The sequence below is a fragment of the Zootermopsis nevadensis genome, unplaced genomic scaffold (assembly GCF_977971745.1).
Source record: "Zootermopsis nevadensis isolate Lab colony 2312 unplaced genomic scaffold, Znev_1.0 Znev_ptg000008l, whole genome shotgun sequence".
Classification (NCBI taxonomy): domain Eukaryota; kingdom Metazoa; phylum Arthropoda; class Insecta; order Blattodea; family Termopsidae; genus Zootermopsis; species Zootermopsis nevadensis.
This window is the reverse complement of record NW_028259140.1, coordinates 17,125,386-17,148,024: the sequence shown is the minus strand read 5'-3', so window position 1 is coordinate 17,148,024 and position 22,639 is coordinate 17,125,386. Positions and strand designations below refer to the sequence as shown.

General features: G+C 45.8%; 1 protein-coding gene across 6 annotated transcripts in view; it reads left to right on the top strand.

Annotated features, from left to right (window-relative positions):
• Tsp26A (Tetraspanin 26A) overlaps nucleotides 1-22,639 on the top strand; it is a 98,444-nt gene that overhangs the window by 45,422 nt on the left and 30,383 nt on the right. For 5 of the 6 annotated variants that reach the window (XM_022074760.2, XM_022074761.2, XM_022074762.2 and 2 more), the window contains exon 2: nucleotides 15,571-15,691. In XM_022074760.2, coding sequence (XP_021930452.1) covers nucleotides 15,571-15,691 — 121 coding nt within the window. Of the gene's footprint in view, nucleotides 1-3,018; nucleotides 3,133-15,570; nucleotides 15,692-22,639 lie in introns of those variants that run through there. The other variant, XM_087345345.1, reaches the window with a different exon arrangement.

The window sequence follows — 22,639 nt, the reverse complement described above, 5'->3', positions numbered from 1 at the left end:
GGCATTGGTTGGAAGAAATACGTTTCATTGTTCCATATTAACAGTGAATGTACCCCGAGGCCAGTGATTGTGTTCTGGAGCTATGAACGACGCGTTTTAAGTAGAATTGATTTATAGAGTCGACTCGTAGAACGCCAGTGAATGAATGATACCTAGAGATGTGCAAGGAATTGGCCTCGGGCGTTTCTTAAGGTACCGTACCAGAATTTGTCCGTAGGAACTGAGAAAAACCGAGGAAGGAATTTGTTGTACGTAATTTTGTTGACGAAAACTTAAGGTACATATTTTTTTTGTGTAAAAATATGAAACAGGCAGTAGTAACGCGTTTTTTGTGGTCAGTCTTTGGGTTTCCATGTTATAAGACGTCTTGATAAATTGGGTGCATTTGACAGTGACGAACGCTCTCGTCTGTGACGACTTCTACTGAACCTGTTGGTGTACCAGTGTGTATCGCGCTTGGGTGGTTGTTCCTACCCGGACCTGATGACTTCTTTTCTTTAAGTTTGGTTACTTAGAACCGTCCTTCACCGATATACACTCCGCGAATGACGCAAATGTGCGACGATTAATAAAAGTGAGGTCATCGAGCCTGATATTTTGAGACGTTTCTGCTGGGAGACAGATAGCTGTGTTACCGACCGACCGACGGTGATTTGAACTACACATCGGATGGGATTTTGAACGAAACTCGCGGCCTGTTTGAAGAGGTAAAACCTTATTTTTGATAGTGAGAACACTGCCGGGATGCGAACCGGGTTCTTCCAGAACGGCATTACTACACAGATCGGTTCGTGAAGGTAGTTTGTTAAGGGGGGGGGGGGGAGCGCAGAAGTTGTCTCATGCGTGACTGTTCTACGTGGCAGCCTCTGTTACATTATTTGTATTTGCTTAGTGACGCTTCGAATGGTCAGCTGAGAAGGCACTGGACATGTTATTCAGTACATCCGTGGGGGGGCAGAGGAACGCTCACAGTAAGACTAGTCGATGTTCAGCCGAGGTTCGAACTCAGGGCCGTTCGACACTTCAACGTTTGGTACGTGATAGATGAAAGACGATGTTTGGTTCTTGGATGACGATACTGCAAGGTGCAAGTCAGTTTCTGATAGCGGTCAGCAACTGTCTTCGGGCTGCTTGATGTCCGTTTTTTTTGTTTGTTTGTCGATGGAACTGTCAACTGTCCTTCGGCACTTTGAAGGAGGCCTTTACCCTCGTCTCGCAGCCAATTTCATGGAAACCGTCCTGAGTCCTTGTCTTGAGCCAGGCCAATCCAGCCGACATCCTGCGATCGAATTTTCTTAACAACCATTTTAATATTATACTGCCATCTACGCCTGGGTCTTCCGAATGGTCTGAAGTATCTTCCTTGAATCGGGCATTGTTCATACGACACTCGTAATCTAAACTCCATTTGTGAGACATAAGTGCCACGTCGAGACTTGACGGCTCGATCTGATTTGGTGTGTCATGGGAACCTCCATCGAGCGACAAGTTACTTATGTCCCATGTTACTTTGTCTTCATTTATCCTTGGCAAGAAGTCTGACAATTTGAATTCAGGCGGGAAGTATCGAATGCACGGGGGCTTTTACGTACAACGTTCGAGTCAGGGGATTCGTCACCCCTGTCTCGTTTTTGGCGACTCAGATATGACACAGGAGCTTCGTCTTTTGTCCTTCTCGTGTACCGCTGTGACGCTGCAGGTCCAGTCCCTACTCCAGGGAGTGTTATCCCCTGATCCCCCGTCCAACCCTTTCATGGTCTCGGGTCAGAAGTAAATTTGTCTTAAGAAAGATAAAGATCAGGTTGAAAAAGTGACACTTGGGACACGTTTTCTTATTGTTCGTACAGTCGAAGGGCATTTTCGTAGCATTTTCGCGTCACGAATCCTTCGCGTACATGCAAGGAGGCCTTTATCGCTTTGAAGACAAAAGATTGCCACATAGAGCAAAATAGAACAGGCGGGTTGCATAACCACATGTCTGCACAGCTGACAGGAAGTTTTGGACGGTCTGTGTGTGTTGTTCCTCTTTACAGTAGGAGCGTCAGGGTCTGGGTTAGTGGTGCCTGCGGTCTTGATGAAATTCCCACAAGGAATTAAACCACATTTCACAGCCTTCCGTTACTTGTCAGGGCCTTCTTACGTCCTCTGTTTACTCTGCTGCAAGAGTCTCTTTCGTCTTCCGTCACAGCTGACGCGAGCCTCGTAGTCTGTGCGTGCGTGTCACGCCAGCCGAGTCTTGTTGGTGGAGGGACAACTTCGGATGTTATCTGGAGGATGTCTGGCTCAGGATGCAGACTGGGGACGAGCCGTTGTGTGCACGACAATGAAGCTTCGATTTCCAGAAGAGACGGAGGACGTTGTTGATGATTTGAACAGCCTTTAGCTTCTGAAGAAAGTGTTTGAGGCGAGACCCGGAAGGCTGGGTAATCGGCCAATCATACGATTAAGTGCAGGAGAAAGGAGCGGGGGTGGTTTGTCAGTCCTAACGTTTGACGTTTGTGGTCTTCCGGAACGTTGTAGCACCTGAAATACTACACGGAATCCCAGCACGAATTGCACAAACTGAACCCTCGCCACTGTGAAAACTTCGAAGTCTTGCGACTGTTTGATCGGCAACCGGAAACTGAGCGCAAAAGAAATGAGCGTTAGGTTCTTGCTTCTGTAGAATTGATCGGCAGTCGTCTCTTGTGAGGAACGCGTTCAGGGTGTCGGTGGAGACCTCGTGCCCTGAATGTTGTTATTTGTGTTGTTTTATAAGTATCGGCTCGTGTCCGCGGATGGTACGGCAGTGACTGTGTCACAAAGCGTTGTCCGGGGCTGAGTTGCAGTGCACAAGCTCCGGTTACCCTCCGGCAAAACGAAGCTGTCGGTTCGAGAGGCAGATGGCAAGGACTTCGCCAACGACCTGCGTCCAACTCATCTGTCCACGATGTGTTTCCAGCTGCGCGTACGAGAGATAAGGATTCGTTAGGTTCGCCTGATGACGTCGTAATCCCTGCTGACTGTTACAACATTTTATAAACAAGCGATGTAATGCCGACAGTGAAAGTAATTCAGCGAATTGTGTTGTGTGTGATGCTTCGAAAAGGCGTTTTTTTTTACGAGTGCCAGCTGGCTGGAGTGTGGGCTACGGTAAGATGGAGAACGTCACATATTATTCTTTGTATTTTTACGTATCTTGTGTTGCTGGAGTGATTAAATGAAGAAGTGTGAGGCGGAAAAGATTTTAGCATACGTTTAGAAACTGACACAAATTTGGCAAAACCATCGTAGAGATAAAATGATTCTAGGGAGATCTAGGACCAGGTCAGGGTCGAGTGGTGAGCTGCAGTAAGTTTGTAAGTAAATCTTGGTTCTGTGGAATTAGCGTAACAAGGACTTGAGACCGTGCCATGTATTTCATATTGCAGGCTTCGCGTAAGATTACTGTTTATTTTTCACACATCGTCTTATTCAGTTGAAATAATTGTGTTTAATGATCGTTAATCGTGTTAGTCATGCGTTCATTTGTTACTGCATACTGTGTACAAAAGTAACTGGTTGACTGCGTAAGTTCGTCGTGGTGAAGTTGGATAGTGGAATGGAGGCAACGCTCCACTTAACTGTGTCTTGACGGACGGAAGAGACTGGTAATTTCTCGCCCCGGTAGCGGAAATTGTTAGATAAATTATAACAGATAGCCGAAGCATCAGGTCAAGGTAGGGTCCAGTCGGAGAGCCTGTAAACGCAGTAGTTGGCCTCCGGTCGTACGTCTGCTACCACAGACCCATCTTAAGCGTAACTAATTCAAGTTAAATAAGCAAAATCTTAATCAAACTTTACTCAATTGTAAAGCAGGTATGACGTATTTACGTCAAATTCTCCGGAACCGTGGTTCCACTGACAACTTTTATTTTACCTTACGCAATGCGTGTAACGTACTGATCTGTTACACACACTTCTCAGTTTAAAAATTGTTCGTATTTCTCCTCGCGTGTGAGAATTCTCCTTGCCAAAACAATTTATACGCTCGACGCTGTCTGCCTGGAAAGAATTCTGTGTATGACGTCATATTTGATTAAAAAGCCTGCGAATTGCATTCCGTCTTCCAGTTGACATTCCAGTATTCCCTACCGGAGGGTGAAGGAATAGTCCCGAGCCCTGGTGAATCTGTTGGAGGGGTTCTCTCCCATGGTCCTCACACAGTGGCTCTTGTACCATCGCTTCTCAATGCTGTTACTTGGCGAACCCGTGGCCACACGCTATTCGCCACTGTTCGCGGGTTTGAATCCCGTTTATGGTATAGATGATTTCCACTTTTTGTTTGTAATTGATTCGTGCGCTGTTTTACAGCGATTTTTCAACTGCAGACGTGATATACGTCGCTGAATTAGACGGGAAAGTCATTGCGAACGATGAATCTGCAATGGCTAGGAGCAACTGAGGATGAACACGGGAAACCCTAGTCAGGGTAACTGACAGCGCGGTTCAGATCTCTTGCCTGCGTCGTTGTGTGCAAGTCTACCCAAAATCTTAAACGCATTTGAGGTACTTCCTGTCAAACGCACCAACACAGCCAGACGCAGACTCCACCTGATATTACCATCCCTGATGATGGAAGCAGTAAGCACCTCTGAAACGTCTGTCAGCATGTAGCAACATCTAGGAAGACACCCCTTTCCCCTTCCGCCAGGTTCTCGGCACAGGGTCCTTCTGGGTCCTGTGAGTTGTAAGCCTCTAGCCCTGCTCACGGTGAAGTCAGAGATGACTTGATCAAAGTGAAAATCTGAGCGCATTGCCTGGGAGGGAGCGACTGAGTTGTGACCCAATTGTGAAGTGAGGCGCGACCTTAAACTCAGCTGGCTGGCTCCCTCAGGTCGCCGATCGAGAGCCTCATCCGTCTCCTCCTTCCGCCTCGCTGCCATCGTTAACTTGTCCCCAAGCGTGCCTGGCATGTTATTATTTGTTGCGATGGCATTCTCCGTGTAGCCACCACAAACGCTTGTCATAATGGACTTCGCAGAAGTTTCGTGAATGAGGGTCCTGTGACGTCGCCGCTCTGCTATTCCTCCGTACAGAAGTCGCAAAACGAGTTCTGACAGGCTGTGTTTGTCTTTATTAAGAGCGTCGCACGATGATGGTATTTATAGTTTGAACTTTCGGGTGGTAAAATTGTTCATATGTTTGTCTGTATGATCATGTTAGATTTTTGTAGTTTCCATTATTAACGTACAGACGTGTACATAACGCCAGTTTTCATCGAGAGAAGTGCGTTTACAAACAAATTTTTATTCATACACGCGAGCGCGTACACATTTATACTCATCGTCCGATGAATCGTCTGGAATGCAGCCTGAGAAGAGGTGAAGATGATGATGACAGGTGTAGCTACAGTCACACTTCAGCACATTCCACGCGCTTCCCACTGTGGTCAGGTGCATCGCTGCAGCTTTTCTGACAACTTCCTCCCGGGATAGCACTCACCGGCTTCCGGACACGGCTGTGGCAAGCTCAAGACATCGCCCCTTGTCAGGTTACGCCATTCCTGCGCACGAAACGCGCTGTTGGAGATGGTAAGCTGTGTTGGTTTGTATCAGCCGGGAAGCGAACCAGTGACATCTCAGTAAATGATAGTGTAGGATAGCTGGTGCGACTCGTCATCACAGAAGGCTTCTGCAAAATCCAGGAGAGGCAGAATTCAGCAGAACCAGGCAATAAGAGTACCCGGAAACTATGGCACGAACTGGATGACGACGTAGAAGGAGCGAGTTGAGACGGGCCAGGTTAAGAAGGAAGGAGCCGCGAGCCTGGTCGGTCTTGACGACTCTCGGTTCTGCAGATGAACCAGCCGCCTCTATGACGGTCATTTTACGCGGAAAGCAGAAGCTGTGAGTGACAGGCGATGTTTGGGAGCAACCAGACCTCGAGAGGGCCGCGAATCATACAGGCATTTGTGAAGAGACTCGGGAAATGGTTAGTTACCGGAAGTAAATGTGTTGATAAAGACGGGCAATGTAGTAACGAGGCGGCGCTATCCGAACCACCGTCGTCCACACCAGGACATGTAGACGCCTTCTTATAGGCCACGGCGCTACGCAGCGGGCGCCTTATAAACAAATAACTGTGGACATGGTTTCCAGTCGTGGCGGAAGGCCTTATCACGTCCAGCCCTTGTACATCATGCCTAGAACTATTTGTGACAACTCAGGAGCAAAGATCTTTGTACACGTCTGGGTTAACTGGAGGTATCTTGGTGGTTGCAGTGCGCCCGGGGGTAGGACGCTAGCTGTCAGTGGTCGCTTGCAGTGTGCAATACGTGGAATCTGATTATATTGATTCTAATTGAAGGCGCTTCACGTTCGAAGAGTAATGAACTCAGTTACATATGTGGCGATCGTGTGTTGCACGTTCCTGGGGGTTGGGACTGTCTTTAGACGTATTGTTCTCGGATTGTTTGTTATTTGTCAGCTTTTGTAGCGATGCTTTATCGACTACGGATGTTATTTATGCATGGTGAAGTGAGGAGATCTGTGGAGGGATTAGTAGTGTTCTGTTTGAAGATAACATTGAGACGTCACACGTGAGGAACTCGCAAAGAACGGCCATCCGGTTTCACTGTGTCTGCAGCCATCTTCTTTCCCAACCGCAGTAGAGCTCATCGTTCGTATGTATTTTTTTTTTCTAAATATGTTTAGGCTACTGAGATCATCTGTAAGATCTTCCTTCAAGTCTACAGCTGCATTTATGCTGTTACGCGAGTCGAATCTCGTATAGCCGTCTTTTCTTGTGTTCTCTCTTCCTGCCTTCGCAACGGCAATCGATTTATGCAGATTCATCTTTGTTGTTGTTCTTCTTCTTCTTCTCTTGTTCCTACAGTCACGAGGAATTGTTTTGCGTGTCTTATTGTATGTCTGATTTACGTCTTATGCAATCTCCTTTTGTAAAATGTCGTGTGTTTCTTCATAAACGCAGTAAAATGTTCCTTAACCCAATTCGTACAAGTGCTGGATGGGCGTGGACCTTGACGTCTGACCAAATGCTGAGGAGAATATTTGGAGGGCAGGTAAAACTGCAGAGACAAGCATTTTGTGCTCGTATTTGTCGCTGGGTGGTGATGCCACGAGGGCAATTCGCTAGGACGTACGGTAGTTTCGAAATCATGTTCCGTGCGGTTTGAACGTTCGATCTTTAGTGTAACCTTGTCGTCGACAGCAGAATTTGATTTCGGAACGCCGTTCTTCAGGCACAACTCGTGATTCGTGTTATAACTCCGGAAGGGTTTCAGTCAGCTGACCCGCTGTTAAACCTTTGCGGTTATGTTAACGCATGTTTATTTAACGTGTTGCATTTTGTATAAAAACTAGCGTTATTACACGCGCAAATAACACGATGTTAGTACGTAAGTGGTTGCATCAGATTCTCAGCAGTAGGGAGGCATATACTGTGTAATGGAAATGTTTCGTACGAAATCAGCGTAATTTCTAATTTAATGTTCATCTTTGTGTGTGTGTGAGAGAGAGATCCTCCGTAGCTTGCAGCAATTTAGTCTACTCTCAGAGAAATTTGAATAATGATCTTCACGGGGCTGGATTCTCTTGTAAACTAACTAACTAACTAACTAACTAGATGGCTTAGGGAACCCTCAGGTTTATCACCGAATCAACCAAAGCCCTCCACCGGTCCCTGTCCTGGGGCAGCAAAATCCAATCGCCCGGATTCTCTTCATAAATTATTAAACGTGTTAAGTCTGAAATGGATTTCCGTTGTACACGACAGTAAAACTTGTGACTGACAGATTATAGCTGCAGTCTAATTATTTTTTTTTATTATTAAAACCATCCAATGAATTTATTAAAATTTCTCCGTACTTGTTTCGCTCATTATTGTCCTTCTTCAGGACATTCATCCCACTATACCACATGTCAAGTTATAAATTATTATACATACTTTTATTTTTTAGTAAACTTGTTAATTTCTCAATAGCAAAATTCGTATGATTAAGAAGCGTAATACATAATCTTAAAATATATTATTCTCTTCCGTGTATTAGTCGTTTACGCTCTGCAGAACTCGTCAACACGGCTGTATCTTGATATTTGTGTTGATGGTTTCTGAAAAGTTTTGATGAAGAATTATACACATGTTCAGTGATTCTACGCGCCTCAGACAGGATGAGTACCCTGATGATGACCGTAAGTTTCCGAAACCTGACGGGAATAACACAAATACAAAGTAACTTTTGGTTGTGTTAATAATTTTGTTAAAATGTTGACGGAAAAGTAACATTAATCCTTCCGCTCCATGAGCTGGGGACCTGATGTTAACCTAACGTTGCTACTGCGAGCTGAGTTGTGCTCCGGTTAATTAAATGCCATCAATTTAATCCGGCCGACAAAGCCTTCGGGAAAGATTTAAGCTTGGTATCGTAAGGGTTAAAGAAATTATACTTTATTTGCATGAGATCGTTAAACCCTGCCCCTACGAGGTGCGATCGGAAAGTTTAAAGACTGTGTCAATAGAGGGCGAACCGGATGTAGTACGAGCTTCTGCCGCTAGGGGGGTGCGGCCTACATTCATAGTGAATCAGTGTGCCAGCCGGCATCATCGAATTAGCATTTCTTTCTTAGTTACGGGCGTTTAGGTAGTGCATTACACCGACCCTCCTGCGATTTCGGAATGGTAGATTTTCATAAACAAATCAAATTTTGCCAAAGACTCGCCAAAACGGCTACGGAAACCTATGAAATGCTAAAGCAAGCATTTGGGGAGTCCGCAAACTTTTGTGTGGCATTCACGTTTTAAAAATGTCCGAACCTCTGTCGATGATGACGAGCGTTCTGGACGACCATCTTCGAGCACAACGCCCGAAAATGTTACGAAGATCGACGTCGTACCATCAACGACTTGTGCGACATTGTTGGGATAGGCTATGGGACCTGTCAGCTGATTCTAAAGGAAGAACTCCACATGCGACGCATCCTGTCTGAGGACCAGAAGCAGAATCGACTTCTCGTTTGTCAGGAGCTCAAAGATCTTGCAAGAACCGACCCCAACTTCCTTTCTAAGCTCCGTGTGACTTCTTCCTCTTCCCAAAGATGAAAATTCAGCTAAAGGGAAGGAGATTTGAGACGATAGAAGAGATTCAGGCAGAATCGCAGATGGTGCTTGACAGGCTGACAAAGAAAGATTTCCAGGGATGCTTCCAGGCTTGGCAGCGGCGCTGGGATCGTTGTGTTCACTCCCAGGGGAACTACTTCGAGGGTGATGGATGAATTTAATACCTGAGATAAGTGTACGGATTTTTATAGGCGCAGTCTGGAAACTTTCCGATCGCACCTCGTATTCTCGGCCGTTTGTGTCTGTGTCTTGTCACTTAATTACCTGGCAACTGTCTGAGTAGCACCTGACTTAAGGCAGTAGTCCGTAAGTTTCTTTTCCTCAACTTTAGCTGCCCGTCAGTCCTGAGTTAGATTCTGGACGGAGCACCGTAGATTGACGAAAACTGGATTTTGGGGCTTACTGCAGTTTGTTTGCTAAGGAAGGGGCTTCAAATAGGTTTTATATAGCCCAGCAACTTTTGTAATCACGACTGAGTATGTGGAACCGGGGCATGTTTCTGGTTGAGAGGCGTCTGCCTTGATGAGGGACTCTCATAGTGGGGAATTCGTTGACGAAGGTCGTTTATGACCGCTGAGTTTTGCTGCTTGCAGATGTCGAAAGTCGGTTACTAGGAATCAGGTCATGTCGTCATGACCAGCCAGCGAGTTGGAAGCAACTTCACCCGAGTGACGAGTCACTTCGACGCCGACACCAGTGAACATTCTTTCTCTTAACTAAATGATTTCGCCGTGTAAATAATTAATCTAAATTGGAGAGACAGACCGTAAATTTATCAAAAGACTTGTCTCGCCCGAGCTACCAACCAAAATCACTCTTGAGAATTAACGACGCCAACTCTAACCGGCCTGGTAACCTTGTGCCTGCCAGAGCGAGGTGGACGTTTTGGAAGGCATGCGGTGTTCGTGCGCTGTAAGACGTAGGTCTCGACCGCTCCAAGGTTCGAATCCCGTTAGAGGCATGGGTGTGTGCTTGATACTTTCTGTGTGTGTAGAGGCCTTGCATAGCCACGGTGGTCTAGCGGTTTGAACGCTGGCCTTGTAATCCTGGGGTCTCGGGTTCGATTCCCGGCGGTGCCCGAATTTATAACTTGTGTTGGGCAAGGCCGTGGTCTAGGCAACACGGAGTTTTCCTCCGTGGCATCCCAACAATTACTCCATTCACACACAGAAGAAGGCAATGGCAAACCACTTCTGGATCATCTGCCAAGAACGTATATGAACAGGTCCCAGTCCGAGAAAAGGATGGAAGGATCCTGTTCATATGGACCTGTCGTCAGACAGAACGAACGGAAAAAGAAGAATAAGAAGAGGCCTTGCGTCCTGTACCCAGCAATAAGAGCTCGCTTATAAGAGGTTCTCCAGAAGCGTACCACAGCGTTTGTGTACTGGCAGAATGATGTGAGGTGTGTTAACTAACCACTTTTGTAGCTGTCGTGTCAATGCACATTTCTGGGCTGCAGATATGTTCTGCCTTTACCATGTTGTGCTCTGCTCTGCTCTGCTCTGCTATGCTCTTGCTACTTGAAAGTGCAATTGTATCTGGTAAGTGCTCTTCACAGTACATGGTTCGGGAATTAGGCTTCTCTTGTGTATTGTAACACATGGGGACATAATTGAAATTATTGACCCGTGGTATCTAAACGATAACCGTTGTGCGTCGTCCATTTCCAGTGCGCAAATATGCACATTGATTTGATTAAAGCGGTTACCGCGCTGTCCGATTAAAGACTCGTGTGCGGGTGGAAAAATGCTTTTTCATTGGGATCGTATAATATTTTTCCTGCGGGCGGAGTGGGGGAGCTGGGGGTTTGTCAGCCTCCGGTGGTCGGTCACGTTCCACTGCAGTGGAACATCTGTAAACCTGTTATGAACTCTGATTAACTGATTAAGCGCAGAGACGACGTCGTCCACGCTCTGTTGGAAATGTGCTACAGCATCCGGATTAAACATTTGCACGCCAGTGCGGACATTTTAACTTTGTCTGGCCTTCCACGTTTCGTTCCATTGCCTTTCAAATACACGTAACATTTTTTCACTACTAACATTGCTGCTGTTCCTACTCCTGCTTAATCCTGATTGGTTTACGAGGTGCGATCGGAAAGTTTCAAGACTGCGCGTATAAAAACCCGTACACTTATCTCAGGTATTAAATTCATCCATCACCCTCGAAGTAGTTCCCCTGGGAGTGAACACAACGATCCCAGCGCCGCTGCCAAGCTTGGAAGCATCCCTGGAAATCTTTCTTTGTCAGCCTGTCAAGCACCATCTGCGATTCTGCCTGAATCTCTTGCCAAAGACTTGCCAAAACGGCTACGGAAACCTATGAAATGCTAAAGCAAGCATTTGGGGAGTCCGCAATGGGTCGTGCACAAACTTTTGTGTGGCATTCACGTTTTAAAAATGGCCGAACCTCTGTCGATGATGACGAGCGTTCTGGACGACCATCTTCGAGCACAACGCCCGAAAATGTTACGAAGATCGACGTCGTACCATCAACGACTTGTGCGACATTGTTGGGATAGGCTATGGGACCTGTCAGCTGATTCTAAAGGAAGAACTCCACATGCGACGCATCCTGTCTGAGGACCAGAAGCAGAATCGACTTCTCGTTTGTCAGGAGCTCAAAGATCTTGCAAGAACCGACCCCAACTTCCTTTCTAAGCTCCGTGTGACTTCTTCCTCTTCCCAAAGATGAAAATTCAGGTAAAGGGAAGGAGATTTGAGACGATAGAAGAGATTCAGGCAGAATCGCAGATGGTGCTTGACAGGCTAACAAAGAAAGATTTCCAGGGATGCTTCCAGGCTTGGCAGCGGCGCTGGGATCGTTGTGTTCACTCCCAGGGGAACTACTTCGAGGGTGATGGATGAATTTAATACCTGAGATAAGTGTACGGGTTTTTATACGCGCAGTCCTTAAACTTTCCGATCGCACCTCGTATAACCCGAAATAAAATAAATGGGTGTCGGATGGGTTCACGTAAAGAACATGCGGTTTAACCCGGTTGAGATTTAAAATTGTGGGAATTTGCCCTGGGACGAGAATTTAGGCGAGAGGGTACGAACCGACGGGAGTCAGTATGAGGTAACACGCGGGTAGGCTGACGGGGGGAGGAAGGGTGCGTATTAAAACTGCTTGGGGATCTGCGAAGCACCTGGTTTTCCTAATAAAAAGTCAAAGTAAGCTAAAAAGTTTCTCTTCGTTGGCACAGAGTTTGAGGCTGTGAAAAGGGGCGTTGTCATGGCAACAGGAACTCGATGAGGTCACTCCCCCTCACCCAGGCCTCACTAACTGGCTGCAGCTGAAACTGGTTGGCTTGTTCATCGTCTCTCATTTACTTGTCACCTCTGCAATTAAAATGGAAGGGGAGATTAAACGGGAAGAAAATTGCGCCTCTGGGTACTTGGGGGAGGGGGGGTGTCGAAAGCGGGCAGGCAGCAGCCCCCATGTTTGTATCGTTGCCAATTTCCTGTGCTACCAGGACGTTTTTCATGGGTAGGTTTTATGACTGAGAATGCCCGGCGTTAACCCATGGTATGAACGTATAGAGGGTTAACTGGTTATATACGTGTTCGTCGTACATGTTTCAGATGTCAAATTTGTATTTACTGAATTTGCTCGGTTTCCGTCTGTGGTGTAGTTTTGAGTGACGCCATTAAAGAAACTACTGAGAGTCGTACAGAAATTTTGAAATACAGGTAGGACCCGGTTTACGCCGGCGTTAGGTTCCTGAGATTTCCGGCGTAAATTTAAGCAAAAATATAATTGAAACGTACGTAAATACATTAGGTTCCGTTCTAAGATTTTCAGTAATCAACACAAAATACTTGAAACATGTTTTATTTTATGAAATTTATGTATTGAAAATTGATACAATATTTTTATTTTCCGTCTATACACAAACTTAAAATAATGTTGTTTAAAATTATTTAAAATTATAACATTCTCAGTAGACACTGCATCTTGTTACATTTTTTGTATCGACGACAAATTAAAATAATCAATAAACGCAACGCAAAATATGTACAACAGTTTTTAAAATATATTAAAATTTATAGACCTGATGATGATGTGATACACATTGAAACATGTCGTCGATACAAAAAATGTAACAAGATGCAGTGTCTACTGAGAATGTTATAATTTAAATAATTTTAAACAACATTATTTTAAGTTTGTGTATAGACGGAAAATAAAAATATTGTATCAATAAAACACAAACATGACGCAATTAAGATATAAAAAAAAAGAAATTTTGAAATACTGGTAGGACTCGGTTTACGCCGGGGTTAGGTTCTTAAGATTTCCGGCTTAAATTTATGCAAAAATATAATGGAAACGTACGTAAATCCGTTCCAAGATTTTCAGTAATCAACACAAAATACTTGAAACATGTTTTATTTTATGAAATTTATGTATTGAAAATTGTATAATGTTTGAGAAAAAGAAATGAAAATTTACTGATTTAAAAACGACGAAATAGATGTCTGTTTGGTTTTCCTCTTTTCTGATAATAAGTTATAATATGGCTGTAGAATTGTATCAATTCCTCTGTTAATGGTTGAGCTCCGCTCCCAGATGGGGTCGTTGCTACAGAAGGTCTCAAATCCCTTATTAATAAGAGGAATAGCCTCTTGCGTTGATTTCATTGTCAGTTTCACTTTCATCTGTGTCATCTTTGGACAGTTCAGTCCTGTTCTCTGCACATCAGTGCATTTTTGTAAGTTCACTTGCAGTTCTAAGTCCGTGGTTAATGTAATTTGCTTTTTCTCGTCGCATTTTATATTCCGTTTTTTGTTTAATTATTTAAATTTTAGGCCGTAGTTTATCATTTAGTATTATAGATTTGTTACAATGTCGGGACCATCTGTGTCTAGGAATTCGGGCAGAGTCATGACTCATCACCCCCCTCCAATCGTGATCTTTGAGAGGCGCAAAAGTGAAGCGGTCGTAAATTGAAGCGGCGTAAACCGAGTCCTACCTGTATTCCTCTTGAATTGAACATTGCAGGATACATTAATGAAATGCTTGTTGAGGGTGATTATTAAACCAATTCATTTGCTACGAGGCGCGTCCTCAAAGTAAGTTTCCCTGGGGCCGTTTACAGAAACAAAACACAATTTCATGGAAATATTTATTGCAACAGATACAGCAAGTGTCCAGCTATTTTTCAACATATTCGCCACCGGAATTGAGACATTTGTCATACCGTGGGACCAACTTTTGAATACCTGTGTCGTAGAAGTCTGCCGCCTGGGATTGGAACCACTGTGTGACAACCATCTCCGCCTCTCTGTCATTCTCAAAACGCTGACGCTGACCGGACAGGAATTTCTTGAGGTGTAGGAAAAGATGGAAATCACTGGGAGCGAGGTCCGGGCTGTAGGGTGAATGATTAAACACCTCCCAGCTGAACTCCTGCAGGAGACTTGCTGTCCGTCGAGCCGTGTGCGGCCTAGCGTTATCACTGACCGCACTTCACAGTCGGCGGGAGCTGGAATAAGAACCTCCATCTTCAACAGCTGCAACGATGCTACTGTGAGAACGCGGGAGGTGCCGTTAGTGCATGCGCCATGCTACGTCATTGCTCTATCACGTACGCACAGTCGCTTCGCGCAATATAAGGTTTGCTAGCTGTGGGACGAGTGGGAAACTTACTTTGAGGAAGCGCCTCGTATTTGAATTTCTGTAAAAGCGATTCTTGGAAATGATTCGAACAGTCACACATAAACATGTAGAAATGTGTTTACATTTTATGTCCGAGCGACTTCGCGTTCTAAGGGCCGGTGTGTAATGTTTTCTCATGCTCATAGGTTGACGCGAGGGTGGGATTGTCTTACCTTATGAACCATTTTAATGCGCTGAGACGTATGTTCACTGTTTAGACTTCCAAATTCGATTACTTTGGTACGAGGGCGTCGATTTGATAAAAGTCCGAGTACTTTACTTTATTTGGCGCAGGGGCGTAGCGAATGACAGGTGACGTTAATTTAGGGGAGGGCAGGAGAGCAGTGCAAAGTGTTCCTTGTTCGAATGTCCGTGGTCGCTAAATCCTGAAAATCACATGGCCGTGTTCTTTATCGGAGAGTGTTGCATCTACTTTGATGAAGGGGACGACACGTCAAGCCCCACAAATTGGAGAAGGGAAATGTCCACACACGTACACACTCTGGGGGAGGAGGGGATGTTTCCATGTTGCAAACTGAGCAGAAGATGAGGTGAAAGGAGGTGAGTACAAATATTGTAAATATAAAGGATGCAAAATGCTGTTGGTGTAGTTTCCAGTAAAGAAATTCTTCCCATTGAGCATATGGAGATGAACGTCGGCCTGTGTGATGCATCAGTGTGGAGTCTTGTCAAACAGCCTAGACTTCGCTGCGTCTTAGCAGATTTCGGCTCAAGTCGTCTTACCGAGAGACATTCTTTTACAGTCTTGCTGCCCTCAGGGTGTATGAACTGGACATTCTGTTTCAGGTCCTGGGGCTGGGTGTCTTGGCCATCGGGGTCTGGGCGTGGACGGAGAAGGACACGTTCAGGAACCTGACTCGTCTGACCAACATAGCCCTCGACCCTGCCTTCATACTCATATTAATAGGTGAGTTTCTACCGTCAGAATGTGACGTAGCTTGCGTCTCTGAGTGTGCCCGTGTCTCTGGGAGATACGCATGTTTGATGGGAGCTCCAGCTCAGCGAAATTGTTCCCAGTAGTAGGATGTGAGTGATGTTAGCCACGTTCGTAGTTTCTGACCAGAAAAATAAATGTAGTACTGAAACAGCTGTTCTGAAGTAGAGACCTCAAGCCTGCAAGTCACTCCCATATCATTAGACCACCGGGGACCTCAGATGTATAATTTATTGTGTGTGAAAGCCGTTCCGTAAACACTAACCTACAGACTCAGCCCATGTTTCCAGCTTTCGACAGTATTTTTCACTACAGGAGCATGCATGTTTATTGATACTGAAGCTACAGCTAATCGGTTGCTGAACAACTTCGTCATTAATATTAAAAAATAATAATTAAGACATGTAAGTCGCCTGAATGAGTGACAAGAAATAGTTGCTGAAACGTCGTGCGACACGGTGCGTCATCCCAGAAGCCTGCCTTCTTGCAGCCAGTGTCGATTGTCCGTCTGTTCTGCGAGGAAGTGGCAGGCACTCGGTGTACAGTGCAGGCTTTGGGTATGCTCTGTGTGGACTCGCGTCTCTGAGGCCACAGGCTTCTGTTATTCTGATCCGACAGAATGTCTCGTAGAAGCTCGGTGTCTACCTCTCTGTTTCTACTTTTCTCCTGCTCCTAGTTTCGCCGTTGCCTCTCATCGTCTGTACTGTGTTCATAAGGGCCCACCATTGGACCTTATCTTGAGGTAGCTGAATCCAACACGTCATTTTTTTCTCCATTTAAGCTCTTTAATGTCTTACGATCACTGAGATGGAATCCGCTTCATAAAGAGGATCGCAGAGGACCGAAGGATGTGGCCTTTAGGAAATGATGATGATGTCTTACGATCCTCACATTTGTACTTTGGTCTCAGAAGCTATCCTTACGCTTCATGTCCCTTCTGTAAAACTCTGTAATTTCTTTAGATGAATATATTCCCCGTTTGGGGGTTTCCCCCAAACACATACCAACATAGGCACATTGCAAGCCATAATTTTTTTGCAGAAGTGGTCTGAAGTGCATACTACGAGGTGCGATCGGAAAGTTTCAAGACTGTGTCAATAGAGGGCGAACCGGATGTAGTACGAGCTTCTGCCGCTAGGGGGTGCGGCCTACATTCATAGTGAATCAGTGTGCCAGCCGGCATCATCGAATTAGCATTTGTTTCTTAGTTACGGGCGTTTTGGTAGTGCATTACACCGACCCTCCTGCGATTTCGGAATGGCGTGTGCATCAAATTTTGCCGAAGACTCGCCAAAACGGCTACGGAAACCTATGAAATGCTAAAGCAAGCATTTGGGGAGTCCGCAATGGGTCGTGCACAAACTTTTGTGTGGCATTCACGTTTTAAAAATGGCCGAACCTCTGTCGATGATGACGAGCGTTCTGGACGACCATCTTCGAGCAGGCCATTCACGAAGATCGACGTCGTACCATCAACGACTTGTGCGACATTGTTGGGATAGGCTATGGGACCTGTCAGCTGATTCTAAAGGAAGAACTCCACATGCGACGCATCATGACAACGCGCCAGCGCACACCGCCCTCAAAGTTCGGCAGTTTTTGGCCTCAAACACCATGGCCGTCAACCCGCACCCTCCTTATTCGCCGTGTGACTTCTTCCTCTTCCCAAAGATGAAAATTCAGCTAAAGGGAAGGAGATTTGAGACGATAGAAGAGATTCAGGCAGAATCGCAGGTGGTGCTTGACAGGCTGACAAAGAAAGATTTCCAGGGATGCTTCCAGGCTTGGCAGCGGCGCTGGGATCGTAGTGTTCACTCCCAGGGGAACTACTTCGAGGGTGATGGATGAATTTAATACCTGAGATAAGTGTACGGGTTTTTATAGGCGCAGTCTGGAAACTTTCTGATCGCACCTCGTATGTCATTTGCCTGGAGGTTATGAGTAAAAACTGCTGTCAAATGCGGTTGTGATCGCTGACCTCTGGGCGATAGTAATCACTACACACTGACGCTCGGTAACGTTGGCAGTGCATTTGTGTGTTCAGCTGAAATGAAAACGGGGGCCTCCACCAGCGGACCTGCTCAGCATTGTGGTGAACCAACTGCCTTCACGTGTGGGTGGTGCAAGGTACGAGTCTCCGTGTTGGGTTATTCACTCCAATGCAGCCGACATAGCATTGAGAGGCCTGCGTTCCATTTTAATGTAGACCTCTGCGTGTGATGAGTGCCCTGATCTTAGTGAGTGTGCTCTTCGGTTGTCTGTTGCAGCCCTGGTTGTATTTCTGTCCCACCTAGTTACGTTTTCATTAGTGCAGTTCCCCAGTGTTACGTGCGATTAAATGCGTTTAGGCCCCTGTCTTTTGTTCATTGTACGTCACTTGTTGGCCGAGTGTCAGTCTAAGAAATGACGGTCCGCACGCCCAGTCGAGTGAAATGGTGTGCCGCATAGGATTCTGTTTACTCTCTGCATGTTAGCCGACAAAAGAGCTATTTGTAGCGTGTATCCAACACTTGAATGAACTTTACTGCATTTACAAAAAAAAAAAAAAAAAAAAAAAAAAAACACGATGTAAACTGTCGTCGTCTGTCCTTTCGATAACCCTGTGATTGATGAATCACGAAATGCGCATTTAACATGCCTCCAGTGAATGATTTCGTGTGGTTACGTATAACAATATCGAGAGAATCTTTGAAACAGACCGCTTGGCTCTACGCCGAGGTCAGACATTGAAAGAATGAGTGCTTTCACATTCAGAAACCTCGTCAAACAGAGTCTGACCCCCTAATCATCCCGCTAGTTTGTGTCAGTATTCTTGTCGTGCTGGAGAACCGCGGATGGCGTTGACTGGTAGACAGGAACTGTTATACGACACGACACCAGGCGAATACAAATTGGTTTTTGCCATTCGCTCCCTCGCGGGTTCGGCCTGTTTTTTCGAGGCGCCGCCGAGCGTCCAGATTGTCCACTGAGGCAGTCAGTGAGTGTGGGCATTTGGACTCCTGCTTCGGAAACAAAGCCCCCTCGTATTGTTTGCTTGTCGTAATTGGCATGAATGCTCTAGCGCAGGGAAGCTGTCTTCGGTATTCGTAAGCTGACGCTGGTAACAAACGGTCAGAAATATCGTGTGCTGTCATTTAGTTTTAAGAATATCGTATTTTCCCTCTTCCTTTGTGTTTTTCCACGTGTTCGTTGAACCACGTTACCGAATTTCACGAAACTTTGTAGGAACGCCATACCATACCAGTGTATATTTAAACCAAACCGTGCATGAATATTTTTTCTCTGGTCTAGCGGTTAGAACGCTGGCCTTGTAATCCTGCGGGTCTCGGGTTCGATTCCGGGCGGTGCCCGAATTTATAACTTGTGTTGGGCAAGGCCGTGGTCTAGGCAACACGGAGTTTTCCTCCGTGGCATCCCAACAATTACTCCATTCACACACAGAAGAAGGCAATGGCAAACCACTTCTGGATCATCTGCCAAGAACGTATATGAACAGGTCCCAGTCCGAGAAAAGGATGGAAGGATCCTGTTCATATGGACCTGTCGTCAGACAGAACACTAAATAAATTAATTCGTCTTGGTTAATGTGTTTCCTTCATATTATAGAACTACAAAATATGGATAAATATAACGTGATGAAATACAGAAATTTTAAAATACGATTATAGGAATAAAAAATTTAAAATAGATTACGTAGGTTCAGAACATTCTTCAGCAAATGCCCAACTATGTGTTAAATTCTTTTAGGCCTTCGGTCTGGATACGTATTGCCAGGTAAACCGTCTAGTGTTTTTAGGCCGCGTATTCTCGTCGAACGCAGATGTCCAGTCAGTCTTTTAACTGTGTTTTTGGAACCGGTGAAAAGTGTGTGTGGGACGAAATGTTGGCGATAATGTTGTGTGAAGTTCCTGGTCCCGAGTTCGAGTCCCCGATGTCCTGTTGTCCACGTGTTTTTTCCTCAGTTCTCCGCAGAGTCGTACTGAAGCCAAATTTTGGTTGAGATTATTTAGCCTAGTATTTACGTGTTCAGAATCAGTGTTTGCGTTTTGTGTTGCAGTCTCGGTGTGTTTGACCTCCGGAACGTAGAATGACTGCTTACTCACTCCACCGTTACGTGTGAGTGTCGTGTCACATCCGCGTTTGTCCCTGCCCGCCCATGGGCGGTGCTAGGTGTCGCCCGATTTACGATCTCCCAGACACATCACGTACATATGCAGTCCACAGTCACGTGACCGGTGTTTGCGAATTGTCATCATTCATGGGCCCATTTGGGTGTAATTATAATGATTACTTGCGCGTTCTTTTGTTCCGAGTTCGGAAGTGACAGACGGCGTCGCGAGAGGTCGGTCGTGTCTCTCGTGTCTGATTTTGATTCAGTTTACGACTCGTGGGGCCTACACTGAGAGCTGTCGCGGATGAATTTAATTTTCTCTCAGTCAGACAGACTGAGTACAACCCCTCATTTACACTGCATTCAAGTAGAACTTACTGTCGTGTAGTTTCTCAATGAAATATCGGCAGTCGGTAAAATATAAGCCTCATTGAGATTTTGAATTTTTAAATGAAACTTTTCTGGTGTGAATTATTATTATTATTATTTAGTGTTCTGTCTGACGACAGGTTTATATGAACAGGATCCTTCCATCCTTTTCTCGGACTGGGACCTGTTCATATACGTTCTTGGCAGATGATCCAGAAGTGGTTTGCCATTGCCTTCTTCTGTGTGTGAATGGAGTAATTGTTGGGATGCCACGGAGGAAAACTCCGTGTTGCCTAGACCACGGCCTTGCCCAACACAAGTTATAAATTCGGGCACCGCCGGGAATCGAACCCGAGACCCCAGGATTACAAGGCCAGCGTTCTAACCGCTAGACCACCTCATCTTATTATTATTTAGTGTTCTGTCTGACGACAGGTCCATATGAACAGGATCCTTCCATCCTTTTCTCTTCTCGGACTGGGACCTGTTCATATACGTTCTTGGCAGATGATCCAGAAGTGGTTTGCCATTGCCTTCTTCTGTGTGTGAATGGAGTAATTGTTGGGATGCCACGGAGGAAAACTCCGTGTTGCCTAGACCACGGCCTTGCCCAACACAAGTTATAAATTCGGGCACCGCCGGGAATCGAACCCGAGACCCCAGGATTACAAGGCCAGCGTTCTAACCGCTAGACCACCTCATCTTATTATTATTTAGTGTTCTGTCTGACGACAGGTCCATATGAACAGGATCCTTCCATCCTTTTCTTGGACTGGGACCTGTTCATATACGTTCTTGGCAGATGATCCAGAAGTGGTTTGCCATTGCCTTCTTCTGTGTGTGAATGGAGTAATTGTTGGGATGCCACGGAGTGTCCGTGTTGCCTAGACAACGGCCTTGCCCAACACAAGTTATAAATTCGGGCACCGCCGGGAATCGAATCCGAGACCCCAGGATTACAAGGCCAGCGTTCTAACCGCTAGACCACCGTGGCTTCTGATGTGAATATCTGACGAAATGTCAAGAAAGTAGTTCCTTGGTGCACTGTGATGTTGGTGTCTGTTTATCCAGTGTAGTGGACAGAAAGGCGAAGAAGATACAAAAGTCTTTCCACTCCATTGGACTTCGTGCTTCACTCCTCCACCGCAAACCTTGTTTTATGAATGCGTGAAAACGCAGGCCAGTGTCCGTCCTTTCCTTTTATAAGAATTATGGCGCGTGACGGAGACAGATATTTCGTGTAGCAGGACTTCGATTGTGCTCAAGTGAAATGAAACATTTTCATGTCGACTGTTCAAACTCTCTAAATCTGAGTGAGCCACATTTCAAAACAGAACTTTCGTGTAATTTTATACATTACTGAAGCTGTGAAAAGTAAACTTGTGTACTATAACGGTCGAGGTAGTTCAGTCATTATAGTGACTGTCCACGGGCTGGACGACCGGGGTTCGATCCCCGACGGGGGCAGAGGATTTTTCCTCTAGCCTCTGCGTCCAGACCGGCTCTGGGGCCCACCCAGCCTCCTATCCAATGGGTACCGGGGTCCTTTCCTGGGGGGTAAAGCCGGCCGGGGCGTGATGCTGACCACTCACCCCATCTAGTGCCGAGGTCAAGGAAGAGAGGAGCTACACCTCCTCTCACCCAAGCGCCTACATGGCGTGTAGCGGGATTGCTTTACTTGTTTATGTAAGACTTGAGGTTCTCACAGCGGTGAGTATGAAGATTTCTGTCTTCTGGGTTGTTGCGCTGTGTAGTCTGGTCGATGTTTACCAACGTTTCAGAGGTCATACTGCCTCCATCATCAGGGCGATGAGTATGAAGATTTCTGACTTCTGGGTTGTTGCGCTGTGTAGTCTGGTCGATGTTAACCAACGTTTCAGAGGTCGTACTGTCTCCGATGAATCCCCCTGATTACGGAGGCAGTATGACTTCCGAAACGTCGGCAAACGTCTACCAGACTACACAGCGCAACAACCCAGAAGACAGAAATCTTCAGGCTCACCGCTGTGGAAACCTCAATTCTTCTCTATCCGTCTTGTCACTTCTACTCCCCTGTGTCCATGCCTGTTCCTCGGGAGCTTGTTATCGGACACCATATATAGGCTCTGTCTTTAGAACTCAGTAAGCTGCATGTAAACGTTTCTAGTCCCTGCAGAAAGATAGGTCTGCTGGGTATTTATAGACAAGTTACCTTTATTCTGGATTTTGCGATTCCGATCAGTTTGTTAAACCATTACGCACAGGAACGTCGAATCTTGGTTGATGATGGGTTTTGCTGGCTGTGATTGTAAATAAAATGGCAGCCTGTTTCGACTGTGACCCTCCGATTTTTATTTTGTTTCCGGTCATGTACGCAAGTGTAGTCCAGCAACGCCTTGCGCATGCGGCAACTTCTCTGGCTGCTCAGTAAGGCTGGTCACGGCTCGTCAGTTCTTCAGGCG